Source organism: Ursus maritimus, unplaced genomic scaffold, assembly GCF_017311325.1.
Source record: "Ursus maritimus isolate PB19 unplaced genomic scaffold, ASM1731132v1 scaffold_6, whole genome shotgun sequence".
NCBI classification, from domain to species: Eukaryota; Metazoa; Chordata; class Mammalia; order Carnivora; family Ursidae; genus Ursus; species Ursus maritimus.
In genome coordinates this window covers 51,995,617-52,022,793 of record NW_024426774.1, presented here as the reverse complement: position 1 = coordinate 52,022,793, position 27,177 = coordinate 51,995,617, and the positions used below count along the sequence as shown (strand labels likewise).

General features: G+C 35.6%; 1 protein-coding gene across 1 annotated transcript in view; it reads left to right on the top strand.

Annotated features, from left to right (window-relative positions):
* APLF (aprataxin and PNKP like factor) overlaps window positions 1–27,177 on the top strand; it is an 81,332-nt gene that overhangs the window by 9,808 nt on the left and 44,347 nt on the right. The window contains exons 2-5 of the mRNA XM_008699945.2: window positions 4,127–4,198; window positions 12,889–13,061; window positions 20,001–20,148; window positions 20,460–20,595. Coding sequence (XP_008698167.2) covers window positions 4,127–4,198; window positions 12,889–13,061; window positions 20,001–20,148; window positions 20,460–20,595 — 529 coding nt within the window. The remainder of the gene's footprint in view (window positions 1–4,126; window positions 4,199–12,888; window positions 13,062–20,000; window positions 20,149–20,459; window positions 20,596–27,177) is intronic.

The following is a 27,177-nucleotide window of genomic DNA, read 5'->3' as shown; positions in this document are numbered from 1 at the left end:
CATAGGGAGAGGGAGAGAGAGAATAATCTTTTTTTTTTTCTTAAGATTTTATTTATTTTTTCTACAGAGATAGAGACAGCCAGTGAAAGAGGGAACACAAGCAGGGGGAGTGGGAGAGGAAGAAGCAGGCTCATAGCAGAGGAGCCTGATGTGGGGCTCGATCCTATAACGCTGGGATCACGCCCTGAGCCGAAGGCAGACGCTTAACCGCTGTGCCACCCAGGTGCCCCGAGAGAGAATAATCTTAAGCAGGCTCCACACGCATCGAGGAGCCAGATGCTAAGCCCTATGCGGGGCTCAGTCTCACAACTGAGGTCATGACCTGAGCCGAAATCAAGAGTCTGAGGCCTAACCAGCCAAGCCACCCAGGCGCCTTGAAATTGTTGATGATGTTGTGTGGTCACTTTGGGAAGGTGGTGTCTGTCGGACTCCCTTTGTGAGTAATTTGTGCAATTATACTTTGAGACTTCAGGAATATTCTTTTTCCCAGCAAGCACTCACCTGAAAGTTAACATCCATCAATCCTTTACTGAGTCAATTATTATACTGGTAGTTACAAAATAGTGATTTTCTGGTTCGATCATTTCTTCTTCATTAGTTGGCATTCTTTCATGAATGAGAGCTCTTCCTCCCAGCCCTAGCCCCAGCCCCTTTCTTGAGTTCAGTATGAACTCATGGATTATTTTGTATTTAAAGTGTATTGTATTCCATTATTATCATTATTCATATTGATGCCCAAATTGTTCCCAATTTTGCTGGGCCATTGAACTGCTGGATGTGTGATATATTTTCATTATTTCCCAATCAAGTGTGACTATTTTGAGGAGTGATATTATCTCTGCCCCACTACTCCTAGCTTCTCACTCCCTCTTTTTTCCCTCCCGGTTGTCACTTGACTTTCTGTTCCAGCATTTGGTTGCATTCGGTGTTTCTTTCCCCTCTTACATGTAGAGTTAAGTCTGTGGTCATCTCTGTCTCCTAGTTGTGCTTTAGATGTGGATATAGGTGGGTTTATTTGTTCTATTTGTTGATCTCTGATTTTTTATATGGTGCAATTAGTAGTTAGGTGGCTACAGTTATTTGATAGGAAATTGGAATTCCTCTATTTTAACTCTTTTTATGGCTTTCTAAGATGTGAAATGTCTCACTTTCAAATGAAGTTTTCATTTAGACAGGGTAATCAGTAAGTAAACTCAGGTAAGTATTTAGTACCTTTTGAAGTATGTTATGCCATTTGTCCCTAGTCTCAATAGCTTCTAGCCAGTGCAGTCTTTTGAGTCTTTGGGTTTCTTTACTTTTCTATAGCTTTTGTCTTTCCACTTGCAGACCAACAGCAGTCGTTTTTCTCCCTTGTCAATGCACCACCTACTAAGCACTATCCACTTTATTGTCTACTGTGAGTAGAGAATTGGGAATTCAGACGAGATTGGGTGCATTCAGGCATGGCCATAGACTCGGGAATTCAGATAGCACATCTTGTTAGACTTGGGTATGACATTAGAATAAATAGGACCAAATGAAAACCTGAAGACTTTCTGGGGCTCTAATTAGGGCTTGATTTTCTCAGAATGTCTGTTTGCTTATTAAATAATCATTCTACCTTATTTCCAGTTCTTTAGTATGTTCTAGTTTAAACAGTTAAGCTGATGGTAAATAATCTAAAAAATTCTATTTTATGTAATGATAATAAGGGAGGCAATACAATGTTAAAAGGAAGACTGTCTCTAGAATCAGATTCCTTCTGTTCCAGTCCTGGTCCCACTGCTTATTGTCTATGTAACTTTAAGTAGTTGCTTAACCCCTCCGTACTTGCATTTCTCACTTATAAAATAAAGATGATAGTGTCTTCTCTAGCTTTTGTGAAGATTAAAAAAGATAATACATGATAAATAAGATAAATTTAGTAATTTAATAATAATAAATAGAATAGCTCCTTGGTCTTGATAAATAATTGCTATTACAGTTAATATAGTAGTAAGAATATGTGGATATTTACTCTGCACAAGGAACAGTCGTCTCTCTTTAATAAAGCAGGTCATCAGATCTTTAGAGTAATCTATTCATGACCTAGCCTCCACATACCCTCTACCTTCTACCCACCCCGCACCCATCCTGAAATTAAAATAAGCTCTAATGATAATTTGTTAAAACTTTAAGCTTCCTGCAGAGAGTACATGAATTATTATTTTGTAACTTACTCATTATTTAGAGGTATAGTTTAAAAGGCACTATTCTAGCTACATGCCCAAATAATATTTATTTTAAAACTCTTTAAAAAACACCTTTTTTTTGGTATACTGTAGAAATGTACAGCTTGCCCTGAAGTTACATTGTTGTGGAATGATATGTCCACTAGAGGTCATGTTATGCTTTCATATATTTTTTTCACGCTCCTGTCAGGAAAGCCTACTTCAAAGAAAGACTGAGATAAGAAAAGTCTGTTATTGCTTCCTGCAAAAATATGGTTTGAAAAAGAAAGAAACCCAAGCTGGACTGTTACAGGAACCATCATTGCATGCCATGGTTTTATATTTGACGGTCTGATGCTCAGTTGGTTAGAAAATCAGTTTGTATTACGGAAGTAAGCAATGAGATCATACTACCCAAGTTAGAATGAGAAGCTTCTTACTCCCTGACACAGAGTAATTTTCTTTTCTTGAAACTATTTCTGAATGATTATATGCAGGTAAAGAATCATATATGACAATTTCCCCCACATATTTATTTTTATTAACGAGTATGGATTTGGAGTGCTACCTGCTTGAGGAGTGGCCTGCACAAGTTACTTCAGTTCTTTAGACTTTCAGTTTCCAAATTTGTAAAATGTGAATAATAGCTATGGCAGTATTATGGTGAATCTCAACATTTAAGTGACATTTCTATGCAAATGATAGAATCTATGCACATGGTAAAGTGGGTTATCAGGTAACTGCTGTTTTTGGCCCACAAGGCACACGATAGGAACCTCCAAATTCCTTCTCTCCTTTCTGATAGAATAGATTATTAGTTTATATTTACTTTTCTGAACTAGCATTGTGGCCAACAGTGTATATATTTTAAATGGGCCACTTTTAAGATACTTTAGAGAATGTTCTAAAAATTAAACGTAGCTGTCGCAAATACACATACATGGCATTCATTCTGCTGTGAGACTGGGTTAATTGAATTAGGCATTGCTGTAGTCTGTTTTTACTGATAATTTTGGTCCTGAGGTGGATAACATCAGAGTTGAAGTGATAGATACTAAGGTGATCAAGAGATGGGCCAAATAATTACTGTGTTAAGTAAAGTTTGTGCTTAAAATGTTTTCATTATGTATCTGCCACAAATAAGAAAGGCAGTCTTAACTGTTGTGTTTGTAGCCTTGAAGGGAAGGCTCATTTGGGAATTTCAGCATTTAAAGTGCAAATGATTTTTAAACTTTGGTATGCAGAAGTGCTTGTGAGCATAAGTAGAACATTGTTGGCTCAAAACAGGAAGCAAATATATTCATTATATGTTATTATATGATATTAATATGTGTATATATTGTATTATACACACACATATATAAATTATAATCTCTTCTTCTCTGTAAATATTTGGTTTTCATCACTCCCCCTCCCACCTTCCCGTTCTCTTACTACTGCTGATGGCCCTAGGGCTCCAGTTCAGGTCTGCCTGACCCTAAAACTTGTAGTCACCCCTTGATGTTTACCAGAGTGCTGCTCTTTAAATCCTTCTGTCATCATCACATACTATGTATTTCTTGTATTTGAAAGGTTTCCCAATAAGTACACAATATATAGATTTATTTCTCATTTTATGAATTTTATTGATAAGAATCCCCACAAAATGCCTATCTTGAATGGAAACTATCATGAAAGGTTTTGGGACGTGTTCAATTCCAAGTTTGGGTCTCTGCTCTGCCATTTATTCTTCTTATGATCTTGGTCATGTCCCTTAATCTCTGAGTTGTTTCATTATCTGTTCAATGAGGACAATCATTTTAATACACAGTTGCTGAGTGACTGTTTCATATCTAACCTACTAATTTCAGAAACATTGCTATGAGTTTGTGTGGTTGTTACTATTGTTTTTTATGGAGGTAGCTGTGTTTGAAATGTTTATTTTTTCCCCCCTGTAGATAACAGACAAGAGAGTGTCCAGAAGACATGCAATTCTTGAGGTGGTCGGTGGTCAGCTTCGAATCAAACCGGTATATATGTTACTCATGACTTGTTTTAACTTTTTGCCTCTTACCTTTTCCCAGCTCCTGATTAAAGTGGCTTATTTTCTAAGGTTATGGAAATAGTGAATGTCAGAATATATCCTTCTTATTTCCAGAGTATAATTGGGAGATAAAGATCTAAACTATCTAAAGTATTTATTTTCCTGTAAGGCTGTGCTACATTTACCTACTTAGAATTGTAGTGAAAGGGGACTACCAGTTCATGAATACGTTACGACTGGATATTACAAATAAGATTCTATAATTTTATAATGGTTTGTTTTGAGGGGCTGAGGTAGTGACCGAAGTCTCTTAAATGTTACAGGGTTGTATTTTAATAGGTTTCTATACCTCTGTGTGTAGAATTGAATATTTCTAAAATTTAGACCTTGTTCAACTTTAGGGTTGCATAAATAATTTTAATTTGAAAGTTCTTGTTGAGGGCTAAAATTTTACTTGCTTGCTTTATAGTTTAAGCACTGATGTATTGTAGGGATATCAGATTCTGAGGATGTACTATATTATTATTCCTTTCCATTTGCACAACGTGTTGTATAGGAGAATGAAATACGTGTATGAGGGTCCATCTGTTTTGGACTAGATGCTGTGGCAGTAAAATTATTATGGAATGAAATTCATTAATTTGTAACATTTTAAAACCTATATGTATTTTCATCTTATACAACTGCCTTTGGTATCATTCGTTCTTTCTTTTACACATAAAGTACTTTTATTATCCTATATATATTTTTTAAAGATTTTATTTATTTATTCGACAGAGATAGAGACAGCCAGCAAGAGAGGGAACACAAGCAGGGGGAGTGGGAGAGGAAGAAGCAGGCTCATAGCGGAAGAGCCTGATGTGGGGCTCGATCCCATAACACCGGGATCACGCCCTGAGCCGAAGGCAGACGCTTAACCGCTGTGCCACCCAGGCGCCCCTATTATCCTATATTGAACTGTTTCCAAATTTGAGAAGTATCCTTTTAATTCTAGTATTGGAAAAGTTTTGAGTAAAGCTGAATTTACCCCATCTCAACATTGAATACTTTAAAAAAGGTTTGTGTATCATTCTGCATTGTCTTCGTGTCTTGAAAAGTGCTGATATCTATAGTCACCTCTCCTGTGAGAGCCCCTTTATTTACCATCAGCTCTTCATCTCTGAATCCTCTCCAACTATCCTCCTCTTAGATGAGACTTACTAGATCATAAGCTTGTTGAGTATAGGAACACTGACCCATCTTTGTATCTTTCATATTTGACATAATGCTGAGCACATAGTAGGTGCTTAATTCATATTTATGAATGTATGAATAAATGCTGCAGTGAGAACGATACATGACACTTCTAAAGTGGAGATATCATGAATTTTAAAAAAATTATGTTATTCCTAGAACCTAATTTCTTTTTTTAAAATATTTTATTTATTTATTTATCTGACAGAGAAAGAAAGAGAGCACAAGCAGGGGGAGCAGGAGAGGGAGAAGCAGGCTCCCCACTGAGCAAGGAGTCCAATGTGGGACTCCATCCCAGGACCCTGGGATCATGACCTGAGCCAAAGGCAGATGCTTAACCAACCGAGCCACCCAGGCTCCCCCTCCAGCACCTAATTTCTAAAACCATTTCAATGACCAACTATGGCCTAAAATAAACAAGTTTATTTTTGTTGTTACTGAAGCACATTAAGGAAGAGAATATAGGAATCTCTAACTTCCCATCCTGCCTTTTCTGATAGAGCATATCATTACTTTATATTTACTTTTTTTCAAAATAGTAATTATGGAAAATAATACATGTGTCTCTTAAAGTGGAATACCTACAACTTAATACTACAGTATTAATTAATTAATGAAATGAAGAACTTCTAGTGAGTCCTTACTTTTTGGAAAAGTGTAACATCTAAATAGTCCTTGATGATTAGATTTCTAGTTATTTTTGATACCAAAGCCGTGAATATCAGCCCCTGCAAGTAGGTTTATAGACTTTCTAGATTTGCATTACTAGTATTCAAATCCTACTATGTACATATATCACAGAAAATAAATCAATAAGCCAAGAGTATTGTTTATGGAACTTATAAAGACAGATCCTTGATTAATACTTGTAATTCCTGATTTTTTGAAGCTTTACTTTTTTTTTTTTAAAGATTTTTTATTCATTTATTTGACAGAGAGAAAGACAACCAGCAAGAGAGGGAACACAAGCAGGGAGAGGGGGAGAGGAAGAAGCAGGCTCCCAGCGGAGGAGCGTGATGTGGGGCTCGATCCCAGAACGCCGGGATCACGCCCTGAGCCGAAGGCAGACGCTTAACGACTGAGCCACCCAGGCGCCCCTGAAGCTTTACTTTTGTTTCAAATAACCTCTGAAAAATTTGTTGTAGCAGAAGAGTTGTAGACAATGATATGATCCATTTTGAGAACTCAGTACATTTATTTGTAAGCAAATCAGTCAACTGAATTGTGAACAATTGAATAACTATTAGATTTTCTTTTTACATTCTTGTTTACTCAGTGCTAAGAAGATACCCTTCTTAAAACAAAAGTTACATGGCATTAAATTTTTTATGTATCAAAAGTAGGCCATTTGGGAAACCATCATTTTTACTAATGCATAAATTTTGAAAAACTTACTTATATTTTTTCTCAGTGTTAATCAAGGACATTTATATTTTAAAAACTAGAATGTTTTCCAAATTGGCTTAATAAAGATGCTTAACTTTTCATTCAAATATAGACACAACCCCAATTAAGCATCTGCCTTCGGCTCAGGTCATGATCTTCTGCTTTCCACTCCGCCTGCTTGAGCTCTGTCTGTCTGTCAAACAAATAAATAAAATCTAAAAAAAACCCAATTAAATTAAGAACCTTTGCTTATCAAAAATTATAATGAAAATGAAAAATGTAACAGGAAGAAGTTATTTAAAATACATATAATTGACAAAAGAATGATATCTAAAATATATAGCAAATGCCTTCAATCAATGTGAAAAAGATAAATAGTCCAATAGAAAAATGGGCTGAAGACTTGAGTGGCATGTTCTGGAATTGGAAATCTGACTGTTTAGTAAACATGAAAAAAAGGTGCTCAGCCCTCTTATTAAGTAGAGAAATGTAAGTGGGGGCGCCTGGGTGGCTCAGTGGTTAAGCATCTGCCTTTGGCTCAGGGCGTGATCCCAGAGTCCTGGGGTCGAGCCCCACATCAGGCTCCTCTGCTGGGAGCCCGCTTCTTCCTCTCCCACTCCCCCTGCTTGTGTTCCCTCTCTTGCTGGCTGTCTCTCTCTCTGTCAAATAAATAAATAAAAAATCTTTAAAAAAAAAAAAAAAGAGAAATGTAAGTGAAACTGCAATGAGATACTAATGCCCAACAGATTGCAAAAGTGAAAAGTCTAACAATTTCAGGTGTCCATGAGGATGTAGAACAAGAAGAATAGTTATAAAGTTTGGGTGGGAGCTTAAATGTTGCAGCCACTTTGGAGAATGGCTTGACAGTATTTCCTAAAGATTGAGGCATGCATCCCTTACAAGCCAGATCTCACACACATATATGTACCAATAGATGTGAACAAGAACCTGAAAAGCAAAATTGCTTGTATCATAGCAAAAAACTAGACACAACATAGATTTCCATCAACAATGGAATTGATAAATATATTGTGATATATTCATTTAATGAAATATCCTACAACAGTGAAGACAAATTATAGTGAAAGCATGAAAAATATAGATTGGAGTCAGGAACATGATAATGATAAAAGCAAACTTGGAAGAATATATACAGTATAAAATTAAATTAAAATTAATAAACTTAATTAAAATTAATATTAAAAATTCTACAAAATAAACATTGTATTCATTGTCATAAGCTTAGGTGGTAAAACCATAAAGAAAAATTTCCTACGGAAGTGATAAACACAACAATTGGTATAATAATTACCTGAGGGAACTGAGAAGAGACTAGGATAGGGAAAGGCTCAAAAGGGACATCAAAAGTTAATATACTTTTTCTGAAACTACTGTGTGTTGGGTCCACACATAATGTCTAACATGTATTATGTTTTCAAAAAATTATGATGGAATCCTTATGACATGAAAAAGGCGTAGAGAATAGTACAGTGTGGGGGCGCCTGGGTAGCGCAGTCGTTAAAGCGTCTGCCTTCGGCTCAGGGCGTGATCCTGGCGTACCAGGATCGAGTCCCACATCGGGCTCCTCCGTTGTGAGCCTGCTTCTTCCTCTCCCACTCCCCCTGCTGTGTTCCCTCTCTCGCTGGCTGTCTCTCTGTCACATAAATAAATAAAATCTTAAAAAAAAAAAAAAAAAAAGAATAGTACAGTGTGACGCAGCTCTTTCTGTAATGCCAAACTACCAAACGTTGGAAGACATGAAAAAGTGTATTTATATTTAAGGAAATGTCCAACTCTAGTACTAGAATTTGATGGTTCTTGTAGAACAATATTTCATTGGGTTTTGAATTTTATTCCATGAATTATTTACACCATACCAGTTGAAGGAAAACTGCTTCTTGGACTTGGTGATGTATGTATAGGTCCTTTGCTTTATGTAATGCTTGATTTCTTGTTTATGTTAATGTAGTTTCAACAAAAAGGCCTATCTCCTTGAAATAGATATATTTATTTACTCAGCTGCTTACTTAGTTGTACCTTCCAGATGCGATTTAGAGAAATTTAGAAAAATTCTAAACAGACTTTAATTGTGAATAGAAATGTTAAGGTTTTGAAAATAATGAGATAGATGAGTGACTTCTAATTCATTTTACTTTAATGTGTGCTAAATATCATTTACTCTCTGTTCTCTAATCAGTCACAAATAAATTGATCTGCTAAAGCAGCTTGTATATATACAACTGTGATAAAATTTTGAGAGAAGTTTTATTTTAAAAAGTTTTTGTAAAATTATTTAAATGAATTAGAGCAAATGTTTTGTTACAATCCCTTCTGTAGGCTGTGTCCTCCAAATTATGTTTAAATGATTAAATATTTTTCTGCTTTCCTTCAAATTAGAAATCCAATCAAATAGAAATGTAGCTTTGACAATGATAGATGAATGCGATTAGGGCATTTACTAATTTGTACTTTTAAATTGGATGAATTTGTCTTTTTTTTCCTCTAATATTTCCTTTTAAAAAAGGCTCTAGCTCTCAGCAGTTCTTGGAAATAGTGCATGAGGAGATAATGTTAGCTCATGAGGAGATGATGTTAGCTTTTTTGTGTGTCATTTAAATTTAATCTACTGTCTGGTATCAGCAGGGAGAAAATGTTTTATAAAAGCAAAGCGACAGTGTTGTCTGTAAATGACTGCATCACCAGTGGTTAGTTATGTCTTCTGGGTAAATTCGTAGTTGTCAATGCTTTTATTTCATTTTAAGAAAATCTTACTCTTTTTGGTTTTTGGATGATTGAGGGAGTAGTTTTATAACCACATATAAATTGTAAAAGATTAGATATGTTTTTTGCCACTTGTTAATCCTCAAAATATTCATCTTTGGGTGACTGTGTTTTTTCCTTGGCGCAATAAAATTTCCGAGTTATGATTGTTTTTCTTCCTATGAAATTATGATTGTACTTGGAAAATAGCTATAAAATACTACAGTAGCTCTTCCACAGCTTATTCTTAAAAAAAAAAAAAAGGAAGAATAATAAGAAGAAGAACAAGAAAGAAAGAAAAAAGAATGCTTTCCAAATTGAAAAAAAGAAAACATTGAAAATAAGTGGAACTTTTTGAGGTGGTACACATCAATCTTTTAATGTTTATGATAATTATAAGAGAAAGCTGTGGAAAACTGATTTGTATTTTCGTTCCATTTCTTCAGGGATAATACATCCTTTGCACCACTTCTAAAATCATAGCATAATGTATGCACTTATAATCCTATGGATATGTTAAAAGGCACTTCCCAAAACTATGCTTCTCATATAGGTGGCTCATACCTATTATTCACTGTGAGTTTGGGTTTGCCAGTATTTTGCTTGTCCTTATCTGCTTTTAGAATCAAAGTTAACTTAGCCTTATTGAAGGAACTGGAGAACTTTCCATCTTTTTCTGGTCTCAGGAAGACTTTGAATATTCAGAAAAGTTTTAAATTCATTTAGGTCTTGTTTGGAGAGAGATTAGAAATATTTTTAATTACCGATTGGATTTTTGAAATATAGGTCTAATTCAAAAAGACACACACACACTCTTTTTTTTTTTTTTTTTTTGTCAAGTCAGTTTGGTGTATATTCTTTAAGATTATTGTCAATTTTGGCCATATTTACAAATCCATTGCCATGAAGTATTTGTAGTATTCTACCAGGCTTTATGTGTTCTATGTCATTGTTTTCATTCCAAAATTTGTGTGTGGATCTTCTCCCTTTTTGTTTATTAATATTACTAGATTTTTGTCTACTTTATAACTTTTAAAAAAACTACCCTTTGTTTTGAACTTCATGTCTGTGTGGCTTTTTAGTTGAAGTGTATATAGTTGCTTTTGTTTTTGTTACTTTATAGAGGAAGAAGGGGCAGGGGGGCAAAGAAAGAAGGAGAGAGAGAATCTGAAGTAGGCTCCAGGCCCAGCATGGAGTCCAGCACAGGGCTTGATCTCATGACTCTGAGATCATGACTCAAGCCAAAATCAAGAGTCAGGTGTTTAACTGACCGAGCCATCCAGGCATCCTGAATTAAAAATAGTTTGACATAGCTTTTAAAAACTTACTCGAGTAATATTTCTTTAGGTTTAAGTTATAGGATCAAATATTAGGTTAGTTATAGGAATGTCATTTTTGCTCTTGGTTCTGGAATCCCTTGTATGAACAGTTTTAGGAAAAAGATGATGGTGGACCACATACATTGATTTACTTTCTCTTTGGATTTGCTAAATACCTAATATTTCACCACTTATAATTTAAATGTTAAGTACATTTAACTGAATAAAAAGTACTGAAAATGGATGTTTCTTTGACTTTCGGGTTTGTGATGCCCTATTAAAGGAGTGTATTTAGTTTCCTTTTTTAAAAAGTATTTTACCTTTTCTACTTTTAGAATATTATGCCTTTGTATTTAACATCTTGGCCTTCGAAGATTTAGGACTATTGTTATTTAATGTTGTTTAGAGATTCGTCTGATTCTTTAAAATACTTACGAATAAGAGCATAGTCTTATCTTAGTCTATTAGAAGCAAACCTCATTTATAGAATATTCAAGGTTCAGGCAGAAGCTCTGGATATTTCTGTCCCGACTCTTGTCCCTCCTGCTACTCAGCATTCCTGACTTTGATGATTGTGGTATACTCAGGGAAGGGGAGGCTTCACTTAAAAGTCCGAGGAATAACAGGGGACAGTTTCCAAGCCCAGTCGTGTGCACAAGCTCAGAACCTGGTGGTTTATCATGGCTCGAACACTCTAGCCATGAGCCAGAGCTACTCTTGAGAGAGAAATTAGGGATGGTTGATAGCGTGATGAAAGGTTTCTAAACATTAAGTTTAAATTACAGCTTTGAGGGGCACCTGGGTGGCACAGCGGTTAAGCGTCTGCCTTCGGCTCAGGGCGTGATCCCGGCGTTATGGGATCGAGCCCCACATCAGGCTCTTCCGCTATGAGCCTGCTTCTTCCTCTCCCACTCCCCCTGCTTGTGTTCCCTCTCTCTCTGGCTGTCTCTATCTCTGTCAAATAAATAAATAAAATCTTTAAAAATAAATAAATAAATAAATAAATTATAGCTTGATTTTAAAAAATCAAACATTCACAGTTCTTTTCAGCAATATGATATTACATAAATATGGTATTCCATTGCATGTCCATTCTTATGAAGTCTTGTGTGGAGTTTGTAAAATAAGTCTGACCTATAAAATAATTGCCTACCAAATTTGTATAGTCTCTGTTTTTAATTTCTATTTCTACTCTTTATCTCCAAATTTTATTTCACTCCTTTCTTTTAACAGATTTAAAGGAAATAGAAATGTTTTCAATCGTAGATACACACAGGAAGGATTTATGGCCAGATCCTCATGAAATTAAGTTGCCAGAACTGGATAGATTATATTCATTATAGCTTTCAACATTGTCTTTTTTTTTTTTTTAATTTGGGCATGTAGGCAACAATGCTTATTTTTTAATGGCAGTTTTTGTTTTAATGCTCCCTTTTCTATATTAGTCTATGTTAGAAAACTCCTAGGTGAGGAGGAAAAACAATCGAAACAAGCTATGTCGTTTGCTTGAGAGATTTGATCAAAGTCTCTCTTCCTATAATATCTCATTTTTTAATCATAGTGAGAATTTACTAGAGGAAAATAAGTATAAAAGAAGCTAGCCATTTCCAAGGGATTAGTGAAGTATGGATATGAAAGTTGGGTGACTCTGTTTCCATACTGAGAATTATTTTTCATGTTTCTCTTTCCAATGTTTGATTGAACCTCTTAAGCAAAGCAGAAATATCTTTAGCCAGTTAATTGATAACTTTGCCTTTTCTTTTGATTCCTACAGAAGTAGGAGGTATATTTTAGCTCTTTTTCCTTTTTTATTTATAGATAATAATTATTGTACTTATAAATGCCAGATTTATTAGACTTTTAAGTCTGAGTTTGTAATGAAATTGTTTTGATACTCAAATTTTGAATCAGTTCGTGTGTAGTGGTACTTTTCTCATAATTTAGAATTACATCACTGTATTTTTTTTTTATTTGTTAGATACACACAAATCCATGTTTTTATCAGTCTTCCGAGAAGAGCCAGCTCCTACCATTGAAGAGAAATCTATGGCGCTGGTTGAATCCTGGAGACAGTTTTTCTTTGCTAGTCGACAAATACATTTTCTGTGTTTTCTCTACACACTCTGAAACAGAAATGGAATGTACTTTAAGGTAAGATTGCCTGATGAAATGAGATTAAGTAATGGCAATTGTAACCTAGGGGCACCTGGGTGGCTCAGTCAGTTAAGCGCCTGTCTTCGGCTAAGGTCATGATCCCAGGGTCCTGGGATCAAGCACCATGTCGAGCTCCTTGTTCAGTGGGACGTCTGCTTCTCCCTCTCCCTCAGCCATTCCCCCTGCTTATGCTCTCTCTCTGTCAAGTAAATAAAATAATCTTAAAAAAATTTTTTTAAATAAAAAATTTTTTTAAATAAAAAATTTTAAAAAATGGTAATTGTAACCTAATTCCTCAGCCATCCACAAATGCTTCAGTAAAAACCATTCTAGGATTAAACTATGTTGGCAGTAAAGGAATTGCATGGGGTGTGGGTGATGTATGTGTTTATGTGTGTTTCTCTAGAAAACATTTGACATTGGAAACCTACACCTCAATAGCGATTGCTCGCATATGTGGTGTCTTTTACCATTGTGTTCAGAATGTATTTTCCATTTAATAGTAACCAGGAGAGGTAATTTGAAACCAACTACATTTTCTTAATATATTCTTTTAGCTTTTTAAATTTTATTAAGGTATTAATCCTTCTGGCTTAGACTACACTCCTATAACTCCTCTTATAAAAATGACAGAAAATACAGAATTGGGAAACAGATGTTTACAATAAACATCTAATATAAAGTTAATACACTAGTTTTGTTGAGGCAGTCCTTAGCAGATTAGTTGCCACTGTTTCAACTTTTAAATTATAGTCTACGTAAACTGGACTTATAGGAGTAGATGGACAAATGTATACAGAATGTGTTCTGTGATTACAGTAGTATTAAATTAATAAAGAGTGACAGTAGGGGTGCCTGGCTGGCTCAATTGGTAGAGCATGCGACTTTTGATCTTGGGGTTGTGAGTTCGAGCTCCATGTTGGGCATAGAGGTTACTTAAAAAAAACCAATAACGATAAAATAGAAAAATCTCCAAAAATTTGAAATTAAACAGCACACTTCTAAATAACTCTTAGGTTGAAGAGAGTCACAAGAGAAATTAGAAAACATTTTGAACAAAATAATACTGAAAACAACATAAAAATTTGTGAGATGAAGCTAAAATATTCTTAGAGGGAAATTATATTAAAAGCCTGTATTAGAAGAGAAGAAAGCTATAAAACCAATGATTTATATTTCTACTTTAAGAAGATAGGCAGAAGGGGCAAATTAATCCTAAAGCAGATAGGAAAAAAAATAAGACTAGAAATCAGTGACATAGAAAACAGACAAATAACAAAGAAAGTGAACAAAGCCAAAAGTTGGTTCTTTGAAAAGATTAATTAAATTGGTAAACTTAATAAGGTTTACCAAGAAACAAACAAACAAAATGAAAAAACACAAATTATCAATATCAGGAATGGAGGAGAGTGTATCAGTAGTGATTTTACAGACCTTAAAAGAATAATGAAGAAATATTATTTAAATCTTTATGCCAGCAAACTTGATAGCCTAAATGAATGGATACATTCTTGGGAAACCATAATTTACCAAAACTAATATGGGAAGAAATAGAAAATTAGGTGAATTTTATATTAAAGAAATTGAGGTCACAATTTAAGAATTTTCCATAAGGAACTTCACTAGTGAATTCTATTAACTTTCAAGAAAAAAATAATACCAACATTGTGTCTTTTTTCTCCAAATAGAAGAAGAAACTTTCATAATCCTCATACCAAAATCATACAGTAGCATTAAAAGAAAACTAGACCAATATGCTCATAAAAAATACTTATAAGTCAAATCCAGCAATTTGTAGAAAGGGTAATACACTATAACCAAGTGGAATTTGTCTGAGGAATGCAAGGTGGATTTATGAGATAAAAATCAATCCAATTTGCTATAGCAGATTGAAGAATTGTCATTTCAATAGATGCATAAAAATAGTTTTGACAAAATTCAACACCTGTTTGTGATTAAAAAAAAACAACACCTCTGAGAAATCTAGAAAAAGAAGGAAACTTCCTTTCTATCAAAAACATACTTAACAGTCAAGTTTTAGAAGTTCTCTCCCTAAGATTGGGAACAAAACAAAGATGCCATTTTGTACAACTTCTTCTTCTTCTTTTTTTTTTTTTTAAAGATTTTATTTGTTTATTTGACAGAGAGAGACAGCCAGAGAGAGAGGTATCACAAGCAGGGGGAGTGGGAGAGGGAAGAAGCAGGCTCATAGCGGAGCAGGGAGCCCGATGCAGGGCTCGATCCCAGAACCCTAGGATCACGCCCTGAGCCGAAGGCAGACGCTTAACGACTGAGCCACCCAGGTGCCCCCATTTTGTACAACTTCTATTCCACACTTACTGGAGGTCCTAGCCAGTCCAGGAAGGCAGGACAAAGAAGTAAAATCCCTCAGATATTTGCTGATGACCATTGTGGATTTAGAAAATCCCAAGGTATCTACCTAAGAAGGCACAAAACAGTTCCTGTTGTGTTATGATGTTTAGATTATGTTCTATAATAAGCAAACGAATCTGTAGTGATAGAAATCCAGTCAGTGGTTATTTCCAGGGACCCAGGAGAGCTTTCTGTGGTGATGGACATATTCTGCATTGCAATAAGGGTGTAGGTTACATGGATGTATGCATTTGTCAAAACTGACCAAACTGTGTGCTTCAGATCTGTGTATTTCAGTAATTATAAATCACATCTACAATTTTTCAAACTAGTAAATGAAAAGAAATTATGTGAGGAAATGGTTTTTGATTTCAGTTAAATGAAATTCAGTAACTGTTGCTTGCAACTTTACATGTATCTTCCTTTTTTTTTTCTCTTACCACCCATGTAGAAAGAATGTTCTTTTTAACCAGCTGTTGAAATGAGGAATATAAAGAACTAATTTTTTTGTTACAGTAAATTTCCACAGTGGAATTATATAGTTTTTTTTTAAATCAGGAAAACATTGCACATTTGTATAAAACAACTTAGAGTATTATATGTCAACTTTATATTTTTAAAAATTTTATTTATATCCATTCAGACAAGCTTGTCCCCTTAACGTGAAAGACCAGTGTTGTACCTTAAATAAATGAGATTGTGGGATGACTGAATTTTGAGTGTTTTTAGTATTGGTAAAAGTAAGAATATAACCCACTTCAGCAGCACTGTACTTTTTTTTTTTTTTTAAGATTATTTATTTATTTATTTATTCGACAGAGATAGAGACAGCCAGTGAGAGAGGGAACACAAGCAGGGGAAGTGGGAGAGGAAGAAGAGGCTCATAGCGGAGGAGCCTGATGTGGGGCTCGATCCCATAACGCTGGGATCACGCCCTGAGCCGAAGGCAGACGCTTAACCGCTGTGCCACCCAGGCGCCCCCAGCACTGTACTTTTTAAGGCTATTTTGAGTCATATTATCTGGTGTACTGTTGCTGTGAAGCTATGTCTTGAAAGAGGTAGTAAATAATTTGCATATGTTTTGGTAATTGTGTGCCTGGGTTAGGGTAACCAAATTAATTGTGTTATTTTATATTTTAAAAACCTATGTGCTTTGTGGCAGTGGTTGGGTCCCTGATGCCATTATAAATTTTTTCTTCCAACCCGTTGTGAATATAAGAAAGATTTGAACAACAAAACAACAACAATAAAACCTGAGAAAACAAAGCTTGCCGTTTCTTTCGCTTTTCATTTTACTCATGTCATAATGTTTTCATGTAGTAGATAGATTCTGTATAAGAAGTCCCATTTATAACCTACTCCATGGGAGCATATGGGTCTGTTCACATTAGCTCTCATCAGTTTGTTCATTTCTCACTCTTTTCTGTATATTCTCTCACAGTATTTCTGTGAAATTATTCTGCTAGAAATACCAAAACCCATACTTTTTTGAGAAGTCGAAGTAAGAGAAAACCAAATTTTAAAAAAATGAAAGTTTTATATTTTAGTTAATTAAATTATGGCATATTTCATTCAGAAGCACTAACATTAATTATGCATTCTTATTGCCTCCCCAACAGTGGGTGCTCCTTAAGTGTTGGGTTCTTGGATACATGAATGAAATATTGTATAACATTTTGTTTTTGTATCTGAATTTTGTATCTGAATTTCACTGATGAAGAAGTACAACATTGTCTCCCTAGGGAGATTATTTCCTTTAAGACACTGCTGAGAAAAGTATACTATACCTTATGTCATACAAAGTTTTTTTTTCAAATTGTTAAAGTTCTTAATTTTTAGGTTTCATATAAAAAGCTAATTTTAATCACTTTGATTTTGAACAAAACAATAAAGTGATGAAAATACCATTACAGTATGATAATATGCGTGTTTATAATTCATTTATGATTTTTAAAACTTATTTCTAGATCCAGTTCATTTATGTTAGTAGCATATTTTATATTAAAAATAAAAAATATTTATATTTAGGGGCGCCTGGGTGGCACAGCGGTTAAGCGTCTGCCTTCGGCTCAGGGCGTGATCCCGGCGTTATGGGATCGAGCCCCACATCAGGCTCTTCTGCTATGAGCCTGCTTCTTCCTCTCCCACTCCCCCTGCTTGTGTTCCCTCTCTTGCTGGCTGTCTCTATCCTGTCGAATAAATAAATAAAATCTTTAAAAAAAAAAAATATTTATATTTAAATTTAATTTGGGTTATATTTTTAAGAAATAGCTTAATTGCTAAAATAGTCTTTAAAAAGAAGAAAAGTGTTTTCTGCGCTATCCAGGGAGGGGCCCCTATGGTGTTATTCTGCATGAATGCTCTCTGGTCTACGTAGCACCCCCCAAAGCCACCAGAACAAGCTTCCTGCTGGAGTGAGGAATTCCTGTCATAACTTAAAGGGAAACTTGCACAACGTTTGGAGCGCTTGATGTCCCGCAAATGAAGGAGGAGGATGTCCTCAAATTCTTTGCATCAGGAACCCACTTTGTTGGCACCAACCTTGACTTCCAAATGGAGCAGTGTATCTAAAAAGGAAAAGTGATGGCATCTACATCATAAATCCGAATAGAACCTGGGAAGAGCTTCTGCTGGCAGCTTGTGCCATTGTTGCCATTGAAAACCCGGTTGATGTTAGTGTCGTTTCATCCAGGAATACTGCCCAGCGAGCTGTGCTGAAGTTTGCTGCTACAACTGGAGCCATTCCTATTGCTGGCTGCTTCACTCCGGAAACCTTCACTAACCAGATCCAGGCAGCTTCTGGTGATTACTGATCCCCTCACAGAGGCATCTTATGTTAACCTGCCTACCACCACTCCATGTAAGACAGACTCTCCTCTGCACTATGTGGACATTGCCATCCCTTGCAACAAGGGAGCTCAATAGTGGGTCTGATGTGGTGGATGCTAGCGCGGAAGTTCTGTGCGTACATGGTACCATTTCCTGTGAACACCCTTGGGCGGTCATGCCTGATCTCTACTTCTACAGAGATCCTCAAGAGATTGAAAAGGAAGAGCAGGCTGTTGCTGAAAAGGCTATGACCAGTGAGGGATTTCAGGGTGAAAGGACAGCTCCAGCTCCTGAGTTCACTACTGCTCAACAAGAAGTGCAGACTGGTCTGAAGGCGTGCAGGTGCCCTCTGTGTCTACTCAGCAGTTCCCTGCTGAAGACTAGAGCGCTCAGCTCGCCACTGAAGATTGTCGCAGCTCCCACTTCTCAGGCCACTGAATGGGTAGGAACAACCCCTGAGTGGTCTTAAGATGCTCTTTCACAAAGACAAACAAAATGGAAATAAGGTTGATGAAAAATAAATAGTTTCTAAAAGTTGGAAAAAAAAAAAAAAGAGTTGGAGGATTCACACTTACCAGTTTCAAAACCTACTACAAGGCTACAGTAATGAAGACAGTGTGGTACTAGCACGAAGAAAGATCAGTGAAATAGAATTGAGGGTCTGGAAATAAAGTCCTTCCATTATGGCCAACTGATTTTTGACAAGAATGCCAAGACAATTAAATGGGAGAAACAATAGTCTTTTCAACAAATGGTGTTAGGACAACTGGATATCCACTTGCAAATACCTCATACCATATAAAAATGGACTTAAAATAGATCAGAGACCTAAATATTAGAGCTAAAACTGTGAAGTTAGGAAAAAATACAGGTATAAATCTTTGTGATTTTGGATTAGGCAGTGATTTCTTAGGTATAACACCAAAAGCATAGAAGGTGGTACAAATGGAATTATATGATGTCCAGCCTTTTGTGTTTGGCTTCTTCGAGATTCATCCATGTTGTTGTATATATCAGTGGATTATTCCTTTTTATTTCTGAGTAGTGTTTCCATTTATATTTTCAAATGTTCAAAAAAGTACATTTGTTGGATTGTCTCTATGTATATGTAATGAATAATAATCCATCAACTTTGGACGATCTTACTGCACTTTGCAGCAGGTGGGAGGTAGTTGGTTCTGCTAGTATGTTCTACACGTGACCATGGATGTTCCTGTGTCAGAACAGTTAGCTTCCGATTGGACTGCAGGTTTGGGGAGATTTTGCAAAAGGCTGTACTGGCCAGAACTCCAGTAGCAGCTACGTGTGAACATGACATCAGGATTTTATTTTTTTCTTCAAAAGCTTCTCTGGTACTCTTGCAGTTTGCATTTTCTCTTTGGGTGCCGGGTGGCGATCTTAACTTTTATGGGCTATCTGGACAAATACTGAGTCAGTACATAGCTCTTAAGCCTTAAGAGAGGTGGCTGCTACCCATCTCATAAATAGCTAGTGGTTTCTAGGCTGATCACTTGAAGAGATAAATGTATTTTATGCTGATACAATGAGCAGAAGATGAAGAACATATTTTAGTCTATATATTTTATTGTACTATGCTAATCATCTGCTTTTTTGTCTTGCTAAGGCCAAGAAAAGGAGCACAATTCATTAGTTAGAGGTACTTGGGAGAATCACATTTATAATGACATAATATAATAGGAGTGCTTTAAATGATTTTTAAATTTTATTTTATAGAAATAGTCAGATGCTTGATGAAGATAATATACTGAACGAAACACCAAAATCTTTCTCAGTTAACTCACCTGATGAGACAACTGGTGCCCCACAGCTGGAAAGAAGCACAGAAATAGCTAAGACCCAAACCACTTCTGCAAATAGTGAGGTGAGAAATTTAAGATCTCATCCATTTGTAACATATTCCTTATTTCAAGGAGAGAAAAGACAACTGAAATTATCCATATCATGACAGTGTTACTGGCATTGCTGTTTTTAGGGTAAGCTCTACAGGATATCACACTAGTCCACCGTGACAACTAATAGAGATAAAGAATTTCTTTCTTTGAGAATTTGAGTAATTCAGTCCATACTTGCAGATAGGTTTTTAATGGTAGTTTCCTGCAAAGTAAATAATTCCACGATTTCATTAAGGCTGCATGATTATTTTTAGTAATTAATATATAGGTGCCTTCTTAGTGTTTCCTAGGTGAATGTAGAGACCTCAGTAAGCAACAGTCAAACCCTGCACAGAGGAGAAGAATCCTTCCAGCATGGATGTTAACAGAAAATCTCAGTGATCAAAACCTTTCAGCACCAGTCAGCAGTGGTACGGGTAGGTTTTGTTTCAAAAACATTAAGCAGAATTTGGAAGTTTTTCTGAACAAATGGAGATAGACTAGTGGTTGTGTAAGTGTATTATTTAGCCTAACATTTTTTTAGACGTGTACATGAAGTCTAACTTAAAACAAGCTATTATGTTATGTCATTTATCATACACTATCCTGCTAATTACCTTTTGATTTATGTGCTGGACTTATATTACTGTCAATTTTCAAACATACCTGTTGGTGTCATGTCAGTGATAAAAGGTCGGTACAGTTAGAACTTTCTGAATTAATGTAATTAAATAAAAAACTGCCAGGCACACACTGTTATGTGCTGGAGGAGTCACAGAAGAGGACCACTGTCATGGCGGATACCACAGTGATTTATGTCAGCTGCTGGGCATTCCCATTGATTCAAGATTATGAAAATATTTACTGCATTGTCTTAGTCTTTTCTGTGCAACTTTGTAGCCATCTCAGGTTTAGTTTTTGTTGACTGCTTGTTTTCTTTTATGTGGGTCACATTTTCCTGTTTATTCTCAGGTTTAGTAACTTTCTATGGTATATGGGGTGTTATGAATGCTATATTGTAGAGATTTTTTATTTTATGTTCCTCCGAGTAAATATTTTTTTGTTTTAATAGTGATCGATTTGGCTTAATAGGCAATTTATTCGGGCCCTGACCTCTGTTTCCCCTGTTGTGGTCGGCAGCCACAGCCTCTGCTTAGTCCTAGCAGCTTCCGGCTGCTGCTTTTCCTCCCCTGTGTGGCTCAGCAGCCAGTGAAGGACTTGGGGCAGTTTTATATGTAAATTTTGGTTCAATTTGAGGCTTCCTTCCTCCCAGCATTTTATCCCCAACTTCCCACCTGCTCCAGTAAGCCTCAAAGTGTGTTCTCTGACCAGTTAAACCAGTAAGGATTGGGAAATGCCCTGGGTGGGTGGGAGGAGCGGGGAGCCACAAATTCACAAACCTCACAGGTTATACTTAATTTTTCCAGTTCTCCCTTTTCCATCACTCTGCAGTGCCTTCAGATAGTTGTTTTTTTTTTTTTTTTTAAATATTTTGTCCAAAATTTACAGTGGTTTTATTTGGGATGATTAGTTCAGTCACAATACTCTGCCATTTTACCCTGAGCATAATTGAATATGTACTCTAGTTGAACGTTAGTGCTCTCACGGCTTTTCATATTCGGCATAGTGGTCATAGACACAGTCTCAAGATTTTGGTCACATACGTTATATACAAAATATTCCTTATTTAATTCTAGTTTGGAATTTAGTAGGATCAGAGCGGCCTCTTGGGAAAAGTAGGTTATATATTATACATTGTGAGAGATGTAATCTGGAGAATTTTCATGTATAAACCCAAGATTTCCTGGTAAGAGTTTTATTCCAGTATAGTGGTTTTCAATGCCCCACCACCCATCATTACATGTGTAACATTTTTATCAGTACCATTTCTCATTAAGCGTGGTAATTCCTCAATCTGCAGGAAGAAAATGGGGAGTGGTGCATGGTCGTGAGAGGGGGCAGGCACTTTCTCTCAGTAGACCAGTTTCTCTAGTGTAGAAAGAATATCTTTAATTAACAAAAAATTGGTCCAATGTCAACTGCCTTCCTGCAAGCAAATCCTTTTCTTTCAGAGTTGTTCTGCATGGTGACTGCTTCTGTGCTACCACCATCAGATTGGTTATAATCGCCCGAAATACATTTTACTTCAAATTAAAAATAACTATTAACTTTCACTAGCCAGATGTACCATGTAAAATATGAAGCAACTTTTTGAGTACTTCACCTTAAAAATGCAAAGGATAACAATCTGCCATTGACTTGGACTAGAATATTATATAATACACGGTGTACTTAAAATGCTAAAGCTTCAAAATAAGATAGAAAAGTCTTTGGATTCTGACATGTCTTCTTTCTCATAAGCAGACTTTGGGGGTACTTGTAAGAGCAAACTTAGGTTACAGGATTCCTTTAGAGACAGAAAGAGTTAGAAGTAACACGTAGGACAGTTTAGTACTTGAATCCAGCTAATTAAAAATCAAACTAATTTGACTTCTTCTGCCATGTACATTATTAGTAGTGTTGTTTCATTTGTTTCTTTAAGTAATAAATCATCCAGGTCAATAGACCATTGCTAGAGATTTTAAAAAAATCAATTTCTAGGATGCATTTTGGACTCATTTAGAAGTAGGTTACTTTCTTATGTCTTTTGCAGCTTTAGTACTATACTTTGTTCATTGGTATCTATTTAGATTATCTGATGAACTTGATATTTTAGAAACTTTTGTGTCCTTAAGTACAGAACAGATAACATGAACTGATGTTAAATGACTTATCCAGGATCATGTATTAAAGGCCAGAGCCATAATTGAGACCTAGCTCTGTCTGACTTTAACGCCCATGCGCTGAGCCGTGTCACTATACAGCTGCCTAAACTTACCCCCTCTATGTTGTGGTGTTTTTATTCTTTTCTGTTTTAATATGCCATTGCATTCTCTCCTAGATCTTTTCTCAGTTTAACTGTTGGTTTAATCCTTAAATGTATCTGAATATTTGCTGTGATCGGGCTGTCCTTTTTGTTTTTCAGCCAATATAGTTCTAGTTTATTTTCTGGGTCCCCAGATACTAGCCCTTGGATGTTAATCATGAGTTTCTAAGGCCTGGGCTAAAATTTTCTCCATGTCCCTTAGTGATTTGCAAGTGAATATATTTGGGCATGGGCTTTCAGAGCTTCTGTTCTCTTCTCTTGGCTTCCAGTCATCTCTGTTCCCTTAGCCTTCTAGGCTTTAGGACAAGTCATAATTCCTGGGCTATGACATTCCTGCTAGATTGCAAAAGCTTTTAAATTTTTAAATCATTCTACTCTGTAGTATGCTTCTTCTCCCATCTTCTAACCCTCCAACATGGAGACATGAAAAGTGACACATGCTGAAAAAGATTAAAGTAGTCCCCAAATCATTTGGTTTGCATTTAATTTTGTACTCTGAATATTTTCCACACGACCACTCAATACAGACGATAAATGTTGAACTAACATTCTATTAATTTGACTGTAGCTTGAATTTTACTTAAAGTGCTAGTTATTCTGTTTACTTTATTTCCAGCAACGCTGCTAAATTATCTGATTAATTCTAATAGTTTTTAAGTCTCCCAATTATCTAGCTCTACAGTCGTATCTACAAAATTACGATAATGCTGGGTCTTCTACTCTATCTGCTGCCTTTAAAATTTTTTATTTCATGAACTAGACCCTATAAATTTTAATTAAAAATGGATAAAATTGGCATCTCTATCTTCTTCCCAATTTTAATAAGGATTCTATTAGTATTTCAGCATTAAAATGATTGGTATTCAGTTCTGATACTCTGATCATATTTAGGATGTTTTCTTTTTTCTTTTTCTTATTTTTCCTTCAGGAATAACTATTGAATTCTTTGACAAATTTTTTTTGGTATAGTTATAGTCCTGCAAAGGGGCAGGTGGGCGTGGAGGTAGGGGAGGGCATAGGCAAGCAGTGGGGTGGGGGCGGGGCTGAAAAAAAAAAGGAAAAAAAGAAGTAGTCCTGCATTTTCATGTGTCAGTGTAATTAGTGATGTTGGTAGATTTTCTAATGTACCATGCTTGGGTTCCTGGAATAAGTCTAATTTGTCATGATGAGTTATTATTTTTAAGCTCTGTTAGATCAGAGTTGCTGATACTTAGTTTAGAACATTTGTGTCTGTATTCATAAATGTCGTTAGTATTTTCTTCCATGTGTGCCATCTATGTCAGATTTTAGCGTTGAGCTCTGTGGGTATTGTATACAATGAATTAGGAGATTTTCCCATATATGCTCAAAGACAGTTTGAATAACAAGAATACCTGTTCCTTTAGAGAATCTTTTTATATCACAGTCTGGGCCTGGTTCCTACTTTTAGTAGTTGATAGTTCTAACATAGGAATAGGTAAGTTAGACTAGTAAAAAAATGAATGAAATACCCAGAAACAGATCAAATTAACATACAGTCAATATATTAAAAATTATCAGTTCAAATTGATAGGGAAAGGGTGCATTTTTTTTTAAAGATTTTATTTATTTATTCGACAGAGATAGAGACAGCCAGAGAGAGAGGGAACACAAGCAGGGGGAGTGGGAGAGGAAGAAGCAGGCTCATAGTGGAAGAGCCTGATGTGGGGCTCGATCCCACAACGCCAGGATCACGCCCTGAGCCGAAGGCAGACGCTTAACTGCTGTGCCACCCAGGCGCCCCGGAAAGGATGCATTATTATTATAAATGATGTTGGGAAAATTAGCTTTCCATTTGAAAGAAAATAATATTAGAGCAGTACCTCATATCATATTCTTAAATTTTTGTTGAATCAATAATCTTAATGTAGAAATTAAAACTATTAATGCATTTAAAGAAAATATGGGAACAACATTTTTATTACTTCTGGGAGGCTTTCTTAAGATGATAGGGAGCCTGGAACCACCAGGGAAAAATTGACAGGTGCATTCAGGTTAAAAATGAAAAAAAACTTTGTGCGCAGAAGACACTATAAACAAAGCCAGAGGCAAGTAGCAGACTGACAAACCTACTGGGAGATATTGTCTGTCACACCTATAAAACACAGAAGGTTAATACTTGTTTACTTAGTAACAAAAAGGAAGATAAAACTGAGAAATTTTGGATATAGTACTTGACATGCTACAGAAGAATATATACTACAGGCATTAAATATATGACTACTTTGCCAGTCTTTCTTACATATTTAAATATACAACACTCTTTGATCTACAAATTCTAATTCTACGTATTTATCCCACAAAAATAATAGCATTTATAGTTTTAGTTCTGTGTGTGCTTGCATATATGTATTTGTAGGTATATTTGGTTAACCTTAGCAAGTTGGGAAGGATACGCTTCAAATTGTTAATATAACTGTTAGGGTGGTTCTTTTGGAGGATAAAGTTAGATGAATGTAATTGTAATGACGTGTGTATAGTTGAGCTATCATTCATATATTGTTAGTGTAATAACTCATATAAGTAAATGCAACTAGTCATATTAAAAATAAAGTGATTTGTTTTAACAGATTTTCTTTTATATTGCAGTCATTTAACTGTACCTGTTCTGGATTTAGAAAAATATTTGATATGCGGATTTGAAGATTGTTGTGAACTAATTAAGCTATTTATGTTCTTTACTCTAGAGCATTTTTACAACACTATCAAAATGGCTTCTTCCTATGCAAAAAGAAATTAGCTCTGGTCCTTGGAAGAGAACTTGGAATTTTGAAGAATATTTTAAATATTTATTTTTAATTTTGTGATTTTTTAAAAAAAGATTTATTTATTTTAGAGAGAGTGTGAGAGAGTGTGCTCAAGGAGGGGAGCAGAGGGAGAGAATTTCAAGCAGACTCTGCTGAGCTCAGAGCCCGAGCTGGGGTTCAATCTCATGACCCAGAGATCATGACCCAAGCCCAAACCAAGAATCTGATGCTTAACTGACTGAGCCACTCAGGCACCCCTAATTTTATGATTTTATGTACATGTGCGACACTTGGAATATGGTAAACTGCCATTTGGGCAGATGCTTTGTCTTACTTAATTTACATTTTTAGTTCTTAGTATAGTAAGCAGTACCATTAGTTGATTATTTCTCTTGATTTGACTAATTCATATCTGTTGTAGCATTTGGACATTTGCTGCATGAAGCTGTATAGTCCTGACAGTTTCTAAAATGATATGAAATCTTCCTAATTGAGATTCGAAGAAAATATTTAAGTAATTTAGGCAAAGTTTAGTTATTGAATAGTTTATTCTTAACTTTCTTATGTAAATACATTATGTTTATATTGGTTCAGTTGGTTTTCCTGTTAAATAATATGGACAGTATTTCTTTCCTGACTTTAATGAAGGACTGTTATTTCAGACTACTTGAATATCCTTTAGTGCAGATCTGAGCAGCCCCACAGCCCATGAGCCAAATCCCGCACTCTGTCTGTTTTTGTCAGTAAGGTGTTACTAAAACACAACTGTGCTCATCCCTGTACGTATTGCCTATGGCTGCTTTTGCGCCACAAAGAGAGTTGGGTAGTTGTGACAGACACTATATGGCCAACAGAACTTAAAATATTTACGCTCTGGCTTTTTATAGAAAAATTTGCCAAACCTTGCTTTAGAACATTAGTGACTATGGATTGCCTTACATACCTATATTCAGGCTCTCAAGAGACTCTTTGGACCAGTTCTGTTTCACAGTTCATTTAGTTAAACATTTATTGAGCACCAGTTTTATGCTAGACACATTTCTAGGTGCTGGAGACACTGGGACGTGAGGTTGTCATTTGAATGTAGGAGAGACAGATAATTAAACATGAAGATTGTCCTCTTAAAAAGAGTAGATTTTTTTCTGATTAGAGGGATCATGGATTTATTCACAAAATGTAATACTGACTTAGGTTTGCCAAATATGTTGAACCTTGGGTAAATATTATATGGGGTACAGTGTCCATTGTTATTGAGACTTGTTTTCTAAATTGGTAAAGTTTGTGGAGGTGACTCTCACTTTTGGGTTATTTTGGGTTCTTAATCTGTT